Below are 17,368 nucleotides of genomic sequence, written 5' to 3' on the forward strand. Positions count from 1 at the left end.
CTGGAGTGACACGCAGTGAGAATGCCGAGTCAAGGTCGCCTGGCAGAAGAGGCAGGAGTGGGCTATCCGGCCTCATGGCGGAGGTGGGCCTTGCTGGAGAGGCAGGATTTGGATGGGTGCTGACCGGGCCACACACCTGTCGAAAGATCCCTTTCAAGGTCCCATCGGCAGTTAGGAAAGCTCCAATACCCCACGGGGCTCTCGCTCCCATGCCCCCAAATCGTGTTTTAGGAAATTAGGCAAACTAAATACGGATCTTGTGTATCGTGTTCACTGCTGCCCAGTACAATGCCTGGCACTTCGCAGGCACCCAGTGTCCCCTGTTGCCGAATAAATGAATGAACTTCATCTCTAGTTACCTACTGTCTGCATCCTCACTCGCCTGGGGAATGAGGGCACCTGGACAGCATCTGCTGCTCTGCTCCTCAATCACTGCTCCCCGCCCCCCGAGCACTTCACCTCTGCCTCTGGCTGGGCCACAGCCAACTAAGTCCTGTGGCCCCAGAGGCCCCCAGCAATTTGGCAACATCTGTTGCAATTAAAAATGCATCCATTCTGACTCAGCAAGTCCACTTGCAGAAACGCAGGCTGTGGCATGGAGGCAGCATGGTGGTTCTGACCATCCTAGCGAGGCCTGGGAGCCGGTGGGCCCCCGCAGGTGTCCTCCCGGAAGGAAGGAGCCTTCCTACAATATTTGGAGGTTTATGGGCCCCGTAGAAGGGAGGCAGAGCCGAGGGTTCTGGCATGAGGTGAATGCCAGGGAACTCTCTATGGAAAAATACACAAGGTTAGTGTTTTCCCGGGGCGGGGGTGGAGGGGGGTACTTTTCACTGTGGACCCCTCTGAGTCCCAGGTGGTACAGGTGGGGGAGGCAGCCGATGTGGAGGGAGCAGCTATCCTGTGTCTGGGGTTGTGAACACTTCATACAGACTGTTTCATTAGAGCTTTACACAGGCCCATGAAATGATTGTTGTGTCCAGAAAACGAAGACACCGAGAGGGGAACTGCTTGACCGGGGATGATCTAAGAAGCCGAGATAACTAGCTTGGAGCTCAGGTAGCCTGATCCTCCAACAGATGCTCTTCATCGTGATGCGCCCAGGATTTTTCATTCAAGAGCAAGCCCCTGAGAAGTTTCTCGCCCCAGACCGCCTCATCCGCCGGGTGCCCCGCCCGTCTTAGACGGGCGGGAGACCCCAGATGCAGAGGCTCGGGAGGGGCGGCCCGGGTCCCCGCGGGCCCCAGAGGCGTGCACGTGGTCGGCGGGCGCGGAGGGCGCCCGGCTGATGCAAGGGAGCAGGTTTCCCGCTGGGCCCCAGGAGCCTGGCGGGCGGCCCCTCCCGGTGGGGTGACGGCGCGCGGCGGCCCGGCCGGGGGCGGGACCCGGGAGCGCGGCAGGCGGGGCGGGGCGCGGGCGCCGGAGGCTGCGGCGCGGAGCGGCTGCGGCGGCCCCGACCTTCCGCGTCCGGGGGCGGCGGCGGCGGCGGCGGGCGGTGAGTGTGCGCGGCTCGGGGCGCGCGCCCGGTGGCTGCGCGGGCGCGGGCGGCTGCGAGCCCAGATTGGAGCGGCGGCGCGGCCGCCTGGGCGGCCCCTCCCGGCCCGGGGTCGGCGGCGCCGCGGCCGGGCCCTCGGTGCGCCTGGGGCCGCGTTCCCGCGCGGGTCGGGCGTGGGAGCGGCTCTCGGGTGGCTCCTGGGGGCCCGGGGCCCGGGGCCGGGGGCGGGGATTTCCGGGGAGAAGGAGACTCTGGGCAGCAGGCCCCCGGACAGGACTTGAAGGCAGAGACTGGGGTGAGACAGCTGTCCAAGGCCAAGGCCAGGTGTGGTGGGACATCCCGGTCCGAAAGAACCCTCTATCGCTCAGACTCCGTCCTGGGCTGGCTGTTTGACCTTGGATAGTTCACTTTCATTTCTGGGTCTTAATTTCCTCATCTGCAAAATGGAGAGCTAGGACCTATTGTCTTTCAAGGCTTTTCCACCCTAAAACTTAAGTGTCAGGCCCTCTTATGGCCTTTTGTTGGGGTTTTCCAATTTAACAAAAACAAAACCTGATTTGTGAAAACTGTAAGCTGTTTCTCGCTCTCTCTCTCACACGTCCATCGCAGTGAGGCACACGGTTCCTGGGGAGACCGGGCGTTCTGTCTCCAGAAATGGAGACCTTTGCTCAGGGGCTTAACGATATCTTCCTTTTCAGGGGCTCACCAGCTAATTAAGAAAGAAGCATTACTGGAAGGTCTGGTTAAAATGCAGAATCAGCAAAGGAAACTAAGGAAACCGGGGAGTGGATGACCGGTTAGTTGCAGGAGCCTCGGGCTGTGTTCACTTGCTGGCTCCGTCTCCACCCTGGTGTCTGGCTCTGTCTCCCAAGTCCCCCTAGGGCTGGTGCAGGGCTGAGCACAATGGTGGGCTCAGGACACACTGGAAGGTGATGGGTCCACATCTGCCCAAGGCTGGTGTTGCCAACCCCCCTTCCACCCTCTGCAGCCTCCAGGTTGGACCAGGGGCTGCAGGGTGAGTGCAGAGGGCCGTCGCTGGGCCCATCCTGGCCTCTGGTCTGTACCTCTCTCTACTTGGCAGTCCTTCTCTCACCTCCACTTTTGCAAAGCCTTTCTCCCACATCAAGGTACTGCCCGCTCCCTCCGACTGCCTTGTTTGGTCATTGTCTCTTTTTTCTCTTTCTCTGAGTTCATCTTTCCCACCAGATGGGATCCCAGGCAGGGAGGGCTGACCAAGGACTTTAGATTTTATTTTTGGTGTTTGAGTTGAGAAAGCACAGGGCCTGACACTTCAAGGTTCTTAGGGAATGTTTGTGGAGTAAAAATAGTGACAGCTGTATTCCTTGGGCGATTCCTATTTGCCCGATGCTGCTCTGAGTGATGTACATGCGTGAACTCTTTTAGCCTCGGTTACCATATTATCACCCTTTACATGTAAAGAAACCGAGGCAGAGAGAGTTAAGTGACTTGCTCCAGGTGACACAGGTGGGAAATGGCAGGACTGGACTGGTACTTTTTAACCATTACTCCTTATTTCAGATGAATGAATGAATTCTGATTGAGACTTTGCAGGAGGCTAATTGGGCCAACTGGGGTGCTGGGATTTCTCCCCAAAGACACTAGTTGTGGGATTTTTGCAACCAATGGAAACTTTCCGCGGGGGAAGGATATCTGGGCAGCTCCAGCCTGGGGGTGGTCCCTCCTGCCTGGAGGAGGGGGTGTGGGCTCCTGGGTCCCACAGGCCTCTCTGACACACCAGTGCAGCTTCTCTGGGCTGCAGGCTGCTAGCTCTAACATCCCTGGGATGTCTGGGAAAGGTGAGTTTTCTTGTCTGGGAAATGGGCCCAAGGATTATATTTGCCTCTTGGGCCCTGGAGGTGAACAGAGGAGGCAGGGAAGGGCTTCCGAGATGGTTGAGATTGTCAAGTTCAGGGCCGACTTCCTCAGGCTGTTGTCGAGGTTTTATACCTCTTGAGGGGGGTGCAAGCTACGAGGAAGGAAGTAAGGGGTGGTGCAGTTGACTGGTTAATGCTCAGCAGTATTTGGGAATGCCTGCTGTGGGCAGGCCTCAGGCTAGGGGAAGGGGAAGATGGAATGTCAGAAACCAGCAGGAGTTTGCTGTGCAGGCACCCCGACCCACCCTTTTTTTCTTTTCTTTTTTTAGGGTGGATTAAAGAACAGGCTCAGAGACCTGGGTCCGGAGGCTCAGGGCCTAGGATTTATGGGCTTGGACTCTGGAGCCAGATGGCCTGGGTTCCCCTCTTGGCCCTCTGGCTTCCAGCCACCCCACCGTGGGCAGGTTTCTTTACGTCTTTGCCTCTCCGTTTTCTCTCCTTCTGAGGCAAGAGGCCTGTTGGGTGAGCAGGGTACTGGATGTCAACCCTGTGTCTCCTTCCATTGTCCCTGGGGCATCTGTGCTAGGTGGGGTTCCCTGAAGCCATTTTACAGATGAGGACAGCAAGGCTCAGGGAGTGAAGTACCTTGCCACAGAGCATGTGACAGGGCTGAGCAGGGATTCAGAATCCAGCCTCTCTGGTGTTCAAGTCCTTGCTTTTTCATAACATTTTGTTGCTTTCTGGCCCCAGAGCCGGGTACAGGACAGGTGTGTGATACTTGGTAGCCAACGGCTCATTTTTGTATATTCTTGGTTGGTGGACGGGGCTCCCAAGTGATCTTCTGGAGCTTACCTCACAGCTGGCTCCAGGTGCCTGCAGCCTGATCCGTCACACAGGCTCCCCACTTAGAAAGCCACCCCCTCACCTGGTGGAATGCTCTGCTGTCACCGTCTTGAATTTCTTCGTCATTTTTGAACAAGGGACCCCCACATTTTCATTATGCACCGGGCCCCACAGATGATGCAGCCGGTCCTTTTTAAAAGACTGAGAGAAATGGAGGGCGGTGGGGGTATGGGAGTCAGGCTTGTTAGGGGACCTGCGCCATGGCGGTCAGCCCCCAGGCCAGCTTGGAACCAAGCAGACGTGGGCCAACCGGACGCTTGTTTTCAACCAGCATCAGGAACCATGGCAGCAAAACCCAGTTCTACTGGACTTTTCACCAAGACGGGTAGCCAGGCCAGTGTGTCATCCCAGGGACTCAGGCATGGTCTTCCTTGGCGATGGGTGATTTGTCAGGGCCCCAAGTGGACACATAACAGAAAGAATGAGTGTGCAGGCTCCAGCCAGAGAATGTGGCGCTGGAGACTCTGCTTTGGCATCAAGAGAATCCCCATGAAGGACATTTCTGCTTTATGGACGAAAGTGTCTTAGGGTCATGATCTTGCCCACTGTGTTGTCACTGACCCAGCTCCCACGGCTTTGGAAAAAGCATTTCCGAGACCTTTTGGAGCTAGGTGCCAGGAAGATGCATTGCTTTCCTCACTGTCCTGTTTCTTACCTCCTTGTAGATAACAGGAACTGCCTGCGACTGCTTCACCGGCAGTATTTCTCTTTTAGCTTTGGCCGCCCGGAAGCTCAAAACCAAATTGTTGGCTCAGGCATGGCAACTGTGCCAAACCCCGAAACAACAACAGTGAGAGCTGTATTTGTGGGGTGCCTCCTTTGTTCCAGATGCCCTTGTCTGTGCTTTATATAGATCCTGCCACCGATTCTTTTGTAGCAGCCTGGTGGGGAAGACACCACTGTTTGAGGATAGGGAGCTAAATCTCTTGGAGGCTAAAGCACTTGCCCAGGTTTATGTAACGAGTAGGTAGTAGAAGTATTGTTTACAGTAATAGCTCATGTTCTTCAGCGCAGACTTCCGCTGCCTCTGCTAGGGACTCTGATTGCCTGAATATCTGGGTATTTTTGTTCTTCATGGTTGTTGTTATTACTCTTATTTTTTGTAATCTGTATTTCCCCCCATCCTGATTTTTTTTTTTTCCATTTGTATTTTGTAATGTCTTCTGGGAAGCTATTTGAGATCCTTTGCATAAACAAGGCTTCCCATGATGGATATACTGGTCCTGCGTCTGGTTGCCTGGGGTGCCTGGGCTGCTGTCAGTAAGGGAACAGAAATCCCAGATGCCTGGGAGCAGGGCCTGCTCACTTCTTGAGTTCCCGGTGAGTGCCTGGATGTGTCTGAGCTGGAGAAGACCCAAGACCAGAGGGAAGTTCTCAGTTCTCCCCTGGAGGAGGGTTTTATTTCTTCTTCTTCACTCCTGAGAATGCCCCTCAGTATGACTGGAAAGAGCCAAGTCAGTAGAAGGACTCTCGGTGGCTCTCTCTGGCCTTGGGATGACTTTGGCCTTGGAGGAGCCAAGGAACCCAGCCTGCCCGGGCCTGAAGTTCTTTCTTGTGCTGTTTTCTGAAGGCAAGCGAAGCGGCGTTGGCTGCTCCAGAATGAATCACAGCTCCAAGAAGGGGAAGTAGAGCCCAGCTGGCGCTCGGCTATGGCCTGTGAACCACCAATGGGCCCCAGCGGGGCAGCCAGCCCACTGCCCACCTCCTCCCCGGGCTGGAGCGCCTTGCCTGGAGGGAGTCCTCCGGGCTGGGGGCAAGGTAAGGTCATGACTCTTTTTTCCCCCTCCCCCTCTCCCCAGGATGCGGAGCTGGACTCACATAGCACAATGGAAGGAGGGGGGGCGTGGAGGGCACAGAAGGGCCTTTAGCTAGGGGTGGGCATTTTGGGATACACTTACAGTCCAGTCTGTCATTTCTATCCATTCTCTCTATCCCCATCTTGTAGACCAAGTCTCTGTCACCTTCTGCTTGGACCCCTGCCGCCCTATCTTCCTAGCTGATCTCTCCTCCTTGCCTCTTCCATTTATATGGCATGTAGGGAGAGCTTTTAAAAATGCAGAACAGACCATGTCACTTTCTGCTTCAGTGTTTCCCACGGGACTTAATGTGAAGATCTTTCCATCACCAGCTTGCAAGGCCTGCCTTAGTGGTTCCTGCTGCCCCTGTTCTCCGTTCCTGGCATGCTGTCCTGCCTCAGGGCCTTTGCATCTGCTGTTTCTTCTGCTTGTTATGCTCTTGCCTTGCCTTCTTACCTCTGATTAATTTCTAGTCCTGCTTCAGAGCTCAGTTCAGATATCCCTTGCGTGGGGAATCCTAAGTCAGGACTCCCTGATATATTCCTGCTTCTCCCCACAGCACTTACCCTACCTAGTCTGTAATTAAATAATGACCTGTGTCATAAAGTGTTGAATGTCCAGCTTCCCCACTAGAATGTCAGCTCCATGAGGGCAGGGGCTCTGTGTTGCCTTGTTCATCCCTGCATCTGCAGTATCTAGCACAGGCTTGGCCCACAGTAGACACTTACTGAGTGAACAGAATGAATGGGCGGCTCGGGGTAGGCATTTTGAATTGTGGCTGGTTACTTAGATGATTTGAAACTTGACTATTACTAAACTAAAAGGGTTTCTTTTACTACTACTGGTATTGGGAAAGCAGTTTACACACTTACACACGCGCACATGCACACACACGTGTGCACGCACACACGTACACACCATTAGAATAAAATGGGATGAAATAATTTTTCTTTAGAACTTTGAAGACATTGCCCCACTGGTTTTTGGCAAGCCAGTTCTTGCTCCTTTGTAGGAAATTGCTCCCTGCCACACACACACACACACAGGCATACACACTTGTGTGCGTTCCCACTTCTTTGGTAGCTTTTCAAGCTCTTTTTCTTATCTAGTTGTAAAAAAAGTATCTCTAAGTGGAGACTTGCTGTTCCCACTCTAAGGAACAGATGAGAGAGATTATTGCCAAGAATCCAGGAGCTTGGTTTGAAAGGCAAACAAAGACACCTCAAAAAATCTTGGCGTTGCTAGAGCAAAGCATTTTCCTCGGGGTGCAAAGAGCCAGTCTAGGGGAGCAGTTGATGTTCCGCAGCCCTGGTGCCCCGGTCCACGTGGGTCTTGTGTTTTGTGCCGTGAAATGCAGAGCTAATCTGTGGCCCCGCCTGGCCTGCCTGCCTGCCTTTTGGGCACTGCCTTGGCTCCAGCTGCTTCTCTTTCTTACTTTCATTTCCCCTGGTAGCTTTGGGCAGGCCTGTTTGCCTTTCAGAGGCTCTGTTCCCTTTTCCATGATAATGGTATCCATCTCTGAGGGCTCTCAGAGGCTGAAATGCGATTGGGACCTTGAAGCCCAAGCTCCCTGCCTCGTGCCTGGTGAGGGTTCAACACCTGGAAGCTAGTCTTATTTTACCTGATTCGGTCTTCTTTCTGCCTTTATTTTCTTCTTGTCCAGCTTCTCTCATTTGCTTATTTTTAAATCTAATTTTATCTTTTCCTGTTTTACTGTATGAAGTGACCTTAAATCCTTCCTGGAGCAGGTGTGGGAAGGTAAGAACAAATACGACTAAACCCATGCGCGTGGATTGCTTTATTGCAACTTTTGAGTCCTGACAAGCTTGCTTTTAAATTGGCAACAATAGGGCGCCTGGGTGGCTCAGTCGGTTGGGCGACTGCCTTCGGCTCAGGTCATGATCCTGGAGTCCCGGGATCGAGTCCCGCATTGGGCTCCCTGCTCGGCGGGGAGTCTGCTTCTCTCTCTCTGACCTCCCCCCTCTCATGTGCTCTCTCTCATTCTCGCTCTCTCAAATAAATAAATAAATCTTTAAAAAAAAGAAAAAAAAATTGGCAACAATAGTGGCTAGTTATGTTGTGCCAAGCCTTTATTTTCATCCTCTTATTTCTCTGTAAAGTCCTCTGTGGCGGATATGATCCCCCTCCAAGTGAGGAATCCGGCCAGGGATTCAGGTCACTTCTTCAAGGCTCCTCTGTGAGCGAGAGGCTGGGCTACACTTCGAATCCTAAAGCTCTCTAGTGTGTGCTTTCCCTGCCTTGCCACCTTGCCTCCATACCCCTCACCTCTTGCAAAGACCTTAAAAAAAAAAAAAAAAGAGGAAAGCAGATAAAGTTCTTTTTGGCAGGGGGTCGAATGCTCTGTCATTCGAGCTCATAGGCGATACCCCAGGGCATTAAAAAAACAACCCTATTGGGGTTGGGGACCAGAGTTCTCTCCTATCAATTCATTTATACATCAAACATTTATTTAGTGCCTACTGTATGCAAGTACTGAACCCAGCTCAGGGGATTGGTGATGAACAGAACCAGTATGGGAGTACATAGTCTGGTGCGGAAGATAGGCTTTAGTCAACCTAATTAAATACATATGTAAGCAAATAGTTGCAAATATATGTACTTATTCTTGATGAGAAGAGCAGTTCTGAGTAGGTTTAGCAGGATTTGATCTGTTAAGGGTATAGTGTCAGGGAAGACTCCCTGAGGAAGTGGTTAATGAGTTGGGATACCCTTGATGAGTACGGTTTAACTGTGTGAAGTCCAATGGAAGTGTTCTAGGGAAAGGGAACAGCATATGCAAAGGCCCTGGGGTGGGAGAGAACGCCACATGTTCCAAGAACAAAGGAGGCTGTTGTGGCCAGACACAGCACTGAATGGCCTGAGGTGAGTTTAGCAGGAGGCTGGTTCTAAGGGCTGGGAGAGTGGTAAGGAGGTTGGTTTTTGTCAGTAGAGCACCAAAAAGCTATTGAAAGTTTTACTCAGAGGATCGATGTCCTCCAGTTTGTGTGCTGGCTGTTGTGTGGAGAGTGCATTGTAGGTGGGAGGAGTAGGTATGGAGACGCCAATGAGGAGGCCGCCACAAGGTCACGACGGAGAGTGAAGGTCTGGCCCAGTCTTGTGGAGGACATGCAAAGAGGTGCGTGGAATTGAGAGATGTTCTGTTGGCCCAGTTGACAGGGCCCAGAGAGGGGCTGCGTGAAGGGGTAGAGAGAGTGGGTGGGCCAGGAATTTCCAGGCAGGTAGGACTAGGCATTTTGCTTTAAAGACTCAGGTATTGCCCAGAGCTAGCCTCTGAGGGGACAGGTTTGGGCCAGCAGATAACATACTGATGGTTTGATCTCTTCCGTGCTGCTTTATCTTCTGAGCCGTGCCCACAGAAAATGTGCCAGCATACCATTCCCCAGCCTTGCATGGCCGAACACCGGCATCCCCCAGCCCCGTGCCTGCTGATCTGACCTGTGGCTCATGGGGCCTCATGCTTTGGTGGAAGGAGATCTCGATCCTTCTGTCCAGAGTCTCTCTACTCAGATCAGAAGGTAGATGCAGTTTCATTCCGTGGCTGGTCCTCCCTGGGCCTGAGGGGCTTTCAGTCCAGAGCTTTCACCCCAGCTGGCCTCACTGGTCTGGCCTCTTTGCCACCCGTGGCCTCCTCGTGGTCCTGTGGGGAGAGTTTTGATAGCTGTTGTGACCAGGCTGGGTTGATGCGGAGTGTTTGTTGAGGTTCGACTTAATTCAGTTAGTGCTTTTGAAATGTTGAGTGAGTTGCAGATACCCTGGGGACGGGGTTACCAGTAAATCCGTGTATTAGGGGGTGCCTGGTGGCTCAGTTGGTTAAGTGTCTGTCTTCGGCTCAGGTCATGATCCCAGGGTCCTGGGATCTAGTCCCGCATTGGACGCCCTGCTCAGCGGGGAGCCTGCTTCTCCCTCTGCCTGCCGCTCCCCCTGCTTGTGCTCTCTCTTTCTCTCTGACAAATAAATAAAATCTTTAGGAAAAAAAGAATCAGCGTATTAGTTTTCTGTAGCTGCTGTAACAAATTGCCACCCACAGAGGGCTTGCAAAACACAAATCCATCTTCTTCTAGTTTTGGAGGTTCGAAGTGTGGACTGAGCTATAGCCCCGTGTCAGCATGTCAGCCAGGCTGCTTTCCTGCAGGAGCCTGGGGAGAGTCTGTTTCCTTTTCCAGCTTCCAGAGGCCGCACACGCTCCTCGGCTCGTGAACCTTCCTCCATTTCCAAAGGCAGCCACGTTCCAGCTCTGTGCTTCTCTTCTCCCCATCACATCGCTCCCGACATTTTTAAAGACCCTTGTGATTACATCGGGCCCACCCAGACAATCCAGGAGAATCTCCCTATTTCAGGCCAGCTGATTGGAAACCTTAATTCCATCTATACCCTTAGTTCTCCTTGCTGTGTAAGGTAACCTATTCGCAGGCTCTGGGGAGTACAGCGAGGACATCTTTGGGGGTTCATTGTTCTGCCTACCCCAGTCAGACTGAGCTCACTGTGAGTGTAATATATAGGTGAGCTTCCTTTGCGGTGATCATACAAATGTCTGATACATCACCTTTTCCGTGTAGTTGTTGTTCAGTCTCTGTTTAAGTCTCTTTTGTGATGGGGAGCTCGCTTCCTCCAGTTCTTTGTTGGCTCTCATTCTTGGCAAGTTCTTCCTTCTCTGGTCTTGCCTTGTGTCCAGATCGCCTCCACGTTCTGGTCCCAGTTCTGCCTCCGCAGGGGTTTTTTGACAAGTTCAGTGCTTCTCGCATAGGGATTCGAAGTCCCTCCTTGCCATGAGTAAGGGTCTCACGGCCAGAGGAGGTGATGCCAGCAGGCTCTGGGCTCGTCCACGGTAATTCTCACCCAGCCAGCTGAAGCTTCCAGTCTGTTTTCAGAGCTCCGCAATGGCCAGGTGCTCACGGTTCTCCGGATCGACAATACCTGTGCACCCATCTCCTTCGATCTGGGCGCCGTGGAGGAGCAACTGCAGACATGGGGCATTCAGGTGAGTGCTCATTTTATTGAGACCCTCTGCCATTTTTTCCTTCCTTCCATCCACCCGCCTGTCTGCCCATCCATCTATCCTTTCATCCAGTTGTTCACAAAATATTCGTTCAACACGGACTCTGTGCTCCGTGGGGTGGGGCAGGTAAGGAGGATGTATGGGAAGTGTCCCCTCCTCCCAGTTACTTCACTTAACAGATAGGTGTTTGGGGGCGCCCATCCTTTGCCAGGCGCTGAGCTGGGTGCTAGGTACCACGGCAGTGACCGGGACCCAGCGCCTGGGCTTGTACTGCTCATAGAGCCCAGTGCAGGAGATGGACTCACGCCAGGTACGGCAGGACAGCAGGATCTCAACACCGTGGTAGCGGACCGTATAAGGTGCTGAAGCCATTCACAGGAGAAAATGATGAACTCTCCTGGGGAAGCAGTGGTTAGGAAAGCGTCACGGAGGGGCAGATACTTGATCTGGGGTCTTGAAAGAAAAGTAGGAGTTTGCTGGGTAGACAGGAGGAAGGGCATTTCAGAAGAGGGAACTGTATACTCAAAGGGAAGGTGCCTGGATTCATTAGATGGTAATGCAGTGCTTTCAAGCATAGTGATTTGAGGCATAGGCTTCTCAGACCCGTAGGTCTGGGTGCAGATCCAGCTCTGCTGCTTCCTGCCTGCGTGACTTTCTGCAGGTGACTTAACCTCTCTGAGCGGCGGTTCCATCCTTTATAAAATGAGGGCAATGTTCATACCTATTACCTGGGGTTTTTGTGAGAGGAAGTGAAATAGTGCTTGAGAAATAGTTGCACTCTGTCTGGCACATAGTACATGTTCTATACATTGTAGGTGTCGCTGTTGTTACAAAGTAGCCATAGCTGTGACGGTCTCTGTTCCCGAAGCCCCCAGCGTCACCAGGCCCTCCCCTGCACCACCTAGGGAGGACCAGTTATGGAGGGGAAAGACACAGAGCTAATTTTACCCTGATTTTAGAGTTTACTTCTTTCGAACGGAATTGTGTTCCTGTTTCAATCAACATCTTATCATTCAAAGGGAAACTTCTCAAATTGACGGTACTAAGCCCACACCAGCAACAGTGGCTGGTTTATCATCCAGTTTATCATTCAGCCTTTGTCCAAAAGAACATTTTTCTTAAACTGTTGTCTGCAGATGGGGTTTCCCTAACCAGGGAACAATTTACATAATATTCTACCATATTCCTAAATATCCTCTTTAATGGTTAAATTCTATTTTTTTTTAAAGATTTTATTTATTTATTTGATAGAGCACGAGTAGGCAGAGCAGGAGACAGAGGGAGAGGGAGAAGCAGACTCCCCACTGCTGGGAGGGAGCCTGATGTGGGGCTCGATCCCAGGACTCTGGAATCATGACCTGAGCCCCGAAGGCAGACACTTAATGGACTGAGCCACCCAGGCACCCCTAAATTCTATTTTCCTAAGCAGTCCACTCTTGTAGGGCTTTTATATGCTATGCCATTTTTTCTGGGGCTGGGGGGGCAGGAAGGTGCCAGTTTTCAGTACCTTGAGCTGTATACACACATCTGTCAAAGTAACACATAACCACTGGAGTAGGCAGAACAAAGGTCCCCCCCAAATGTCCATATGTATGTACATGTTATACGTACACTTATTTTATAATATACGTGTTACAATTGTATATGTGGGGGGCGCCTGGGTGGCTCAGTCGTTAGGTGTCTGCCTTCGGCTCAGGTCATGATCCCTGGGGTCCTGGGATCGAGCCCCGCATCGGGCTCCCTGCTCTGCGGGAAGCCTGCTTCTCCTTCTCCCACTCCCCCTGCTTGTGTTCCCTCTCTCGCTCTGTCAGATAAATAAATAAAATCTTTAAAACAAACAAACAAACAAAAAAAACAATTGTATATGTGGTACGGTAATTAATATGCAAGCCACCCCTTGCATATGCAAGGGAGGTATACTTATGGTCCTCGTTTTGCAGAGGAGGAGCCTAAGGCTCAGAGAAGTGGGGTTCCTTGCTCCAGGTCACATGGCCCATGAATAGAAGGGCCAAGGTTCGGACCCAGACTCCTGACTCTAGGGCCTGAGCCTTAACCGTTAGGCTGTCATGGGTCTGCCGTGAGGCCCTGAGCCTGGGGCTGTAGGATCCCCCCCAGGGCTGTCCTCCTGGATCTCGAGTTGTCCCACCTCCCCCATGGTGCCCAGCCTTCCCTGAACTGAGGGCTACATCCTGTGATCCCCAGTCTGAGTGCTCTGAGCTCTTCATTCTGCCTTCCGGGGCAGCCTGGATGGTGCCTGATCCCCCTTCCACCTGATAGTCACATGAACTGGAAATGACTTGCTTGCGTGCAGGAAGGAGGTGGGAGTGGTTCCCCATGGCTGATTGGTCTCTTTCCCTTGCACGGCCAAGCAGGTCCCTGCCGACCAGTACAGGAGCTTGGCCGAAAGTGCCCTCTTGGAGCCCCAAGTGAGAAGATACATCATCTACAACTCCAGGCCCATGCGGCTGGCCTTTGCTGTGGTAAGGAGGGAGGGGGGGGCGCGCTAACCCTAACCCTGCTGTGGCCCCCTGTGGCGTGGCTGAATTTGGCGTTGTGTTCCCGAGCCTGTCAGTGTGGGTAAGGGGTTTGGGGCTGGTGGTCCAGCTGCCTGGGATTGAGCAGTACACACAGACCTGGATGTGGTGTGAGGAAATCAATGGGAGAGAGTCGTAACCAGATCCCCATGTAAAGGATGAGAGGCCGAATTTACTTACTAAGGACAGAGCTTGGGTTTGGAAATCTGAGGACCCATCATTGTGACTTTGGACTCAATGTCTGGCTTTGGTTAAGACTTGTCTTCTTCCTGGGACTTGGTTCCCCCATCTGTTCAACAGATAGGTCCATTTCAGCTCTGATCATACCTACATGAGTGTGTATAAACATCTATGTGTATGTGCATATATATATACATATATATACACACACACATGAAGACACAGACATATGAACATCCATATCCACCTATGTATATACATACAGACACATACACATACATATATAGGTACAAATAGCAGAGCCAGTATTTGAACCCAGGCAATCTGGTTTCAGCATCTGTGCTCTTAACCACTCTGATCTGCCACTTCTCTGTACGTACACATGGCCCAGTAGCACTCTTTACTCCCATGTCCGCTGCTAGGGAAGGCAAAGGAATGGCTACTGGCATTTGGTAATTCTCTAACAAGTGCTAGGCTGTTACATACATTGTCTGATTAACCCTTATAACAACCTGTGAAGCAAGTGTTATCCCCATTTCACAGATGAGGAAATTGAGGCTCAGAGCATTGTCAATACTTGTCCAAGGCCACACATAGCTGTTGAAGGATCAGTGTGGGTTTCTGACTCAAATTTCTCTCACTCCCGGGACCCCCTGCCCTCCTTCTGCTTTATTTCAAGTCAGGGTAAGCAAGGATTCAGAGGAGCTCTCCTGACCCCTTTCCTCTACTGTTGCTTGTGGACAAGGAACAAGGGCTCCTCCTCACAGACCCCGATCATCCCTTCCTGGCCCTGTGAGCTCTTGGTCTCCAAGGAGGGCGTCGGATGTGTCCGAAGCGTGTCTCCCTTTGAATGGAGTGGCTTCGTTCGAGCACCAGTATTCCTGATCGTGCTCTCTCTCCGGTTTCTCGCAGGTTTTCTATGTGGTGGTCTGGGCCAACATCTACTCCACCAGCCAGATGTTTGCCCTGGGGAACCACTGGGTGGGTGTGCTGCTCGTGACCCTGGCCGCCATGAGCCTGACCCTGACCCTCATGCTCATCTTCGAGAGACACCAGAGGAAGGTGAGTTGTCCGGAGACCCCAGCCGTGCTCCCTCCAGAAAGGGCACACTGGCGGGAGAATCCCAATTCTGATCTTTCTCTTTTCCCTGCCCCAGGGAATTTCTCCGACCATGAAAATTCATGTGGGCCCTTGGGCCCAGTGACTAAAAGAAATGAAATCACATGTGTGATTACTTCCTCTCTGTTTTCTTTGTCTAATCCCTGGGGGTTGTTTTTCTGGAAGCAAGCTGTGTTTCGAGAGAGTCTGGGATGGGGAGGGGAGGGCATGTTGGGTTTACTGAGCCCTTTCACGCTAAGAAGGGCCGAGCTGGGATTCAAGGCCAGGGCACTCAGATCCCAGGCCTTGTTCTCAGTCAATATCCTACTGCATTGGCGGTCTGCAAATGGCTACCGTCCCCGGTGAACCAGAAACATAGTGGCTTAAAACAATGCAACGTATTATCTTAGAGTTCTGTACTTCAGGGCTGCGTCCTTTCTGGAACCTCTAGGGGAGAATGTATTTCCTGCCTCTTCCAGCTCCTGGAGTACCCCCTCCAGTCTCTGGCTAATGACTCCTTTGTCTGTCTTCAAAGCCAAAAATGGCAGGTCTAGTTCTTCTCACATCTTTGACTCTGAGTCTTTTGGCTCCTTCTTCCACTTTTGAGGCCTCTTGTGACTACTTTGAGCTGTCAGGATCATCTGGGACAAACTCCCTTTTTTTAAGGTCAGCTAATTAGCAGCGTTAATTCTACCTACCACCTTAATTTCCTGGCACAGACTTGGACTCGGATATCCGTTCTTGCCTGACTCGGGAGGAGAGGGATGCTGGGAAATGTGGTCGGAGTTTGGGGTATGAATTCCGTTTAGTTCCTATGCTCACAGGGACAGCTAGGAACTTTATGAGTTAATCATCCTGAAAAGATCTTTGTTGGGCTTTGCGACAAGGCTGATGAAATGATGCTGCCCTTGGGCTCCGTGGAAGCTTTCATGGCTCTTGTGCTTGGCATATAAAAAATAAAATAAACTGGCTGCCCCTGCAGCGAGAAACTTCTCTTGGCGAGGGGAAAAAGCAAAGTATCCTGCCTTAGCAAGAGCAAGGGAAATACCTGGCACCTGTCAGGGCCTTCAAGGATGCAGATGTAAGGAACGCAGTTCAGGGAATGCCCATGGTGGCCGTCCGCCCTCTTCTTTGCCTTCCTTGCTCGGCTGGTATTCATGGCACAGAGATGAAGAAGACCCTGTGTCTTTACTCATAGGTGCAACATGGAGGCCCTGGGTATGCAGTGGCCCTCTTGTCATCAGTGTTTGCTCATTCAGGGAACCTGAGGTTCTTTCACTCCTAATAATGACCACCATTTAATGAGAACCTACTATGTGCCTTTGGCACCTGCCGCCTATGGCCACCAACCAGACAAGGAGGCAGAATACCTCTGCCGTTGGCTAGCTCTGCAAGCTGGGTAAGGTGTTACTTCACCCCTCAGGGCCTCAGTTTCCTCGTCTGTAAAATGGGATAGTAATTGTAGCTCCCACAGGGCGCCTGACTGGCTCAGTCGGTAGAGCGTGCGACTCTTGATCTCATGGTTGTGAGTTCAAGCCCCACTTTGGGCATAGAGCTTACATTTAAAAAAAAAAGGAGCACCCTCATAAGATTATTGGGAGAATTAAATGACTTAATACGTGCAAAGTACTTATAATAGTACCTGGTGTAATGTAAATACTCAATAAGTATGAACTGTTAGGATTATTGACTCTGTTTGCCAGTGGGGATGCCACAGCTCAGAGAGGTTAAGTAACCAGTCTGTGGTCACACAGGCTCCTGGGGTCTTGCCTCAGCTCAAGGATTTCTTCCTGCTTGGATCCCTCATCACTTGAACCTTGCAGCGCTCCCTTCCCGACCACCATTGTCCCTCCTCCTGTCCCACTTGGACCGTAGCATCCTTGAGAGCCTGAGCATTTTGCACGCACTGCCTTGTTTTCCCCCTTGTTCGGGGCGTCATTAGCCCTCCTCAGGATTGGAAGGTGTGTGAAGGCATGCAAGACCCTGCCTTGTAGCACAGACGGAGTAAAAGCATGTTGCTAAAGCATGTGGGAAGTTCCTAAAAATATTCGTTTGTGGCCAACAAGATACAGGGGAAAAAGATATTTTTGACTCAGTATCCATCGAACTGATGTCATGAGCTGATGGGCATTGTGTGTTCGTTCTTCTAGGTGTTCTACGCGGGTTGGCTCATTTCATAGAATGAGGGTGTTTTTCAGAGATGAGACGGAGATGGAGAGGTGGGGGTAATTTGGCCAAGGTTATCAGGCGGTGAGAGGCAGAGCCTGGGTCTGAACTCCCCGAGGCGCAGGTTTCGGAAAGGGTGTGCAGCCCTTGCTAAGGCTCCAGGCTAAACAAAATGTACTCTCCCCATGTTTTCATATTTGTGGCATCCCTGGAAAATTCACTATATTTTAGACCCATTTAAAAAATAAAAAAACACTTTAGGTTTCCATGTCAAATGGACCTGGGTTGGCCGCTCAGAACCGAGAGTAGATTTTTCACCTGTGTTCATGCCCGGTGGGGAGCGTGGA

General features: G+C 51.9%; 1 protein-coding gene across 10 annotated transcripts in view; it reads left to right on the forward strand.

Moving 5' to 3' along the window:
* Nucleotides 1–599: 599 nt before the first annotated feature.
* TMEM268 (transmembrane protein 268) overlaps nucleotides 600–17,368 on the forward strand; it is a 208,451-nt gene continuing 191,682 nt past the window's right edge. For 2 of the 10 annotated variants that reach the window (XM_081803469.1, XM_031030509.2), the window contains exons 1-5: nucleotides 601–787; nucleotides 5,801–5,988; nucleotides 10,916–11,025; nucleotides 13,416–13,523; nucleotides 14,670–14,819. In XM_081803469.1, the coding sequence (XP_081659595.1) occupies nucleotides 705–787; nucleotides 5,801–5,988; nucleotides 10,916–11,025; nucleotides 13,416–13,523; nucleotides 14,670–14,819 (639 nt within the window). In that variant the 5' untranslated portion in view covers nucleotides 601–704. Of the gene's footprint in view, nucleotides 788–1,447; nucleotides 1,499–1,578; nucleotides 1,683–1,760; nucleotides 1,788–2,190; nucleotides 2,289–5,800; nucleotides 5,989–10,915; nucleotides 11,026–13,415; nucleotides 13,524–14,669; nucleotides 14,820–17,368 lie in introns of those variants that run through there. The other 8 variants (XM_081803473.1, XM_081803471.1, XM_081803470.1 and 5 more) reach the window with 8 other exon arrangements.

The sequence above is a fragment of the Leptonychotes weddellii genome, chromosome 14 (genome assembly GCF_054177405.1).
Source record: "Leptonychotes weddellii isolate Sample4059 chromosome 14, ASM5417740v2, whole genome shotgun sequence".
Taxonomy (NCBI): domain Eukaryota; kingdom Metazoa; phylum Chordata; class Mammalia; order Carnivora; family Phocidae; genus Leptonychotes; species Leptonychotes weddellii.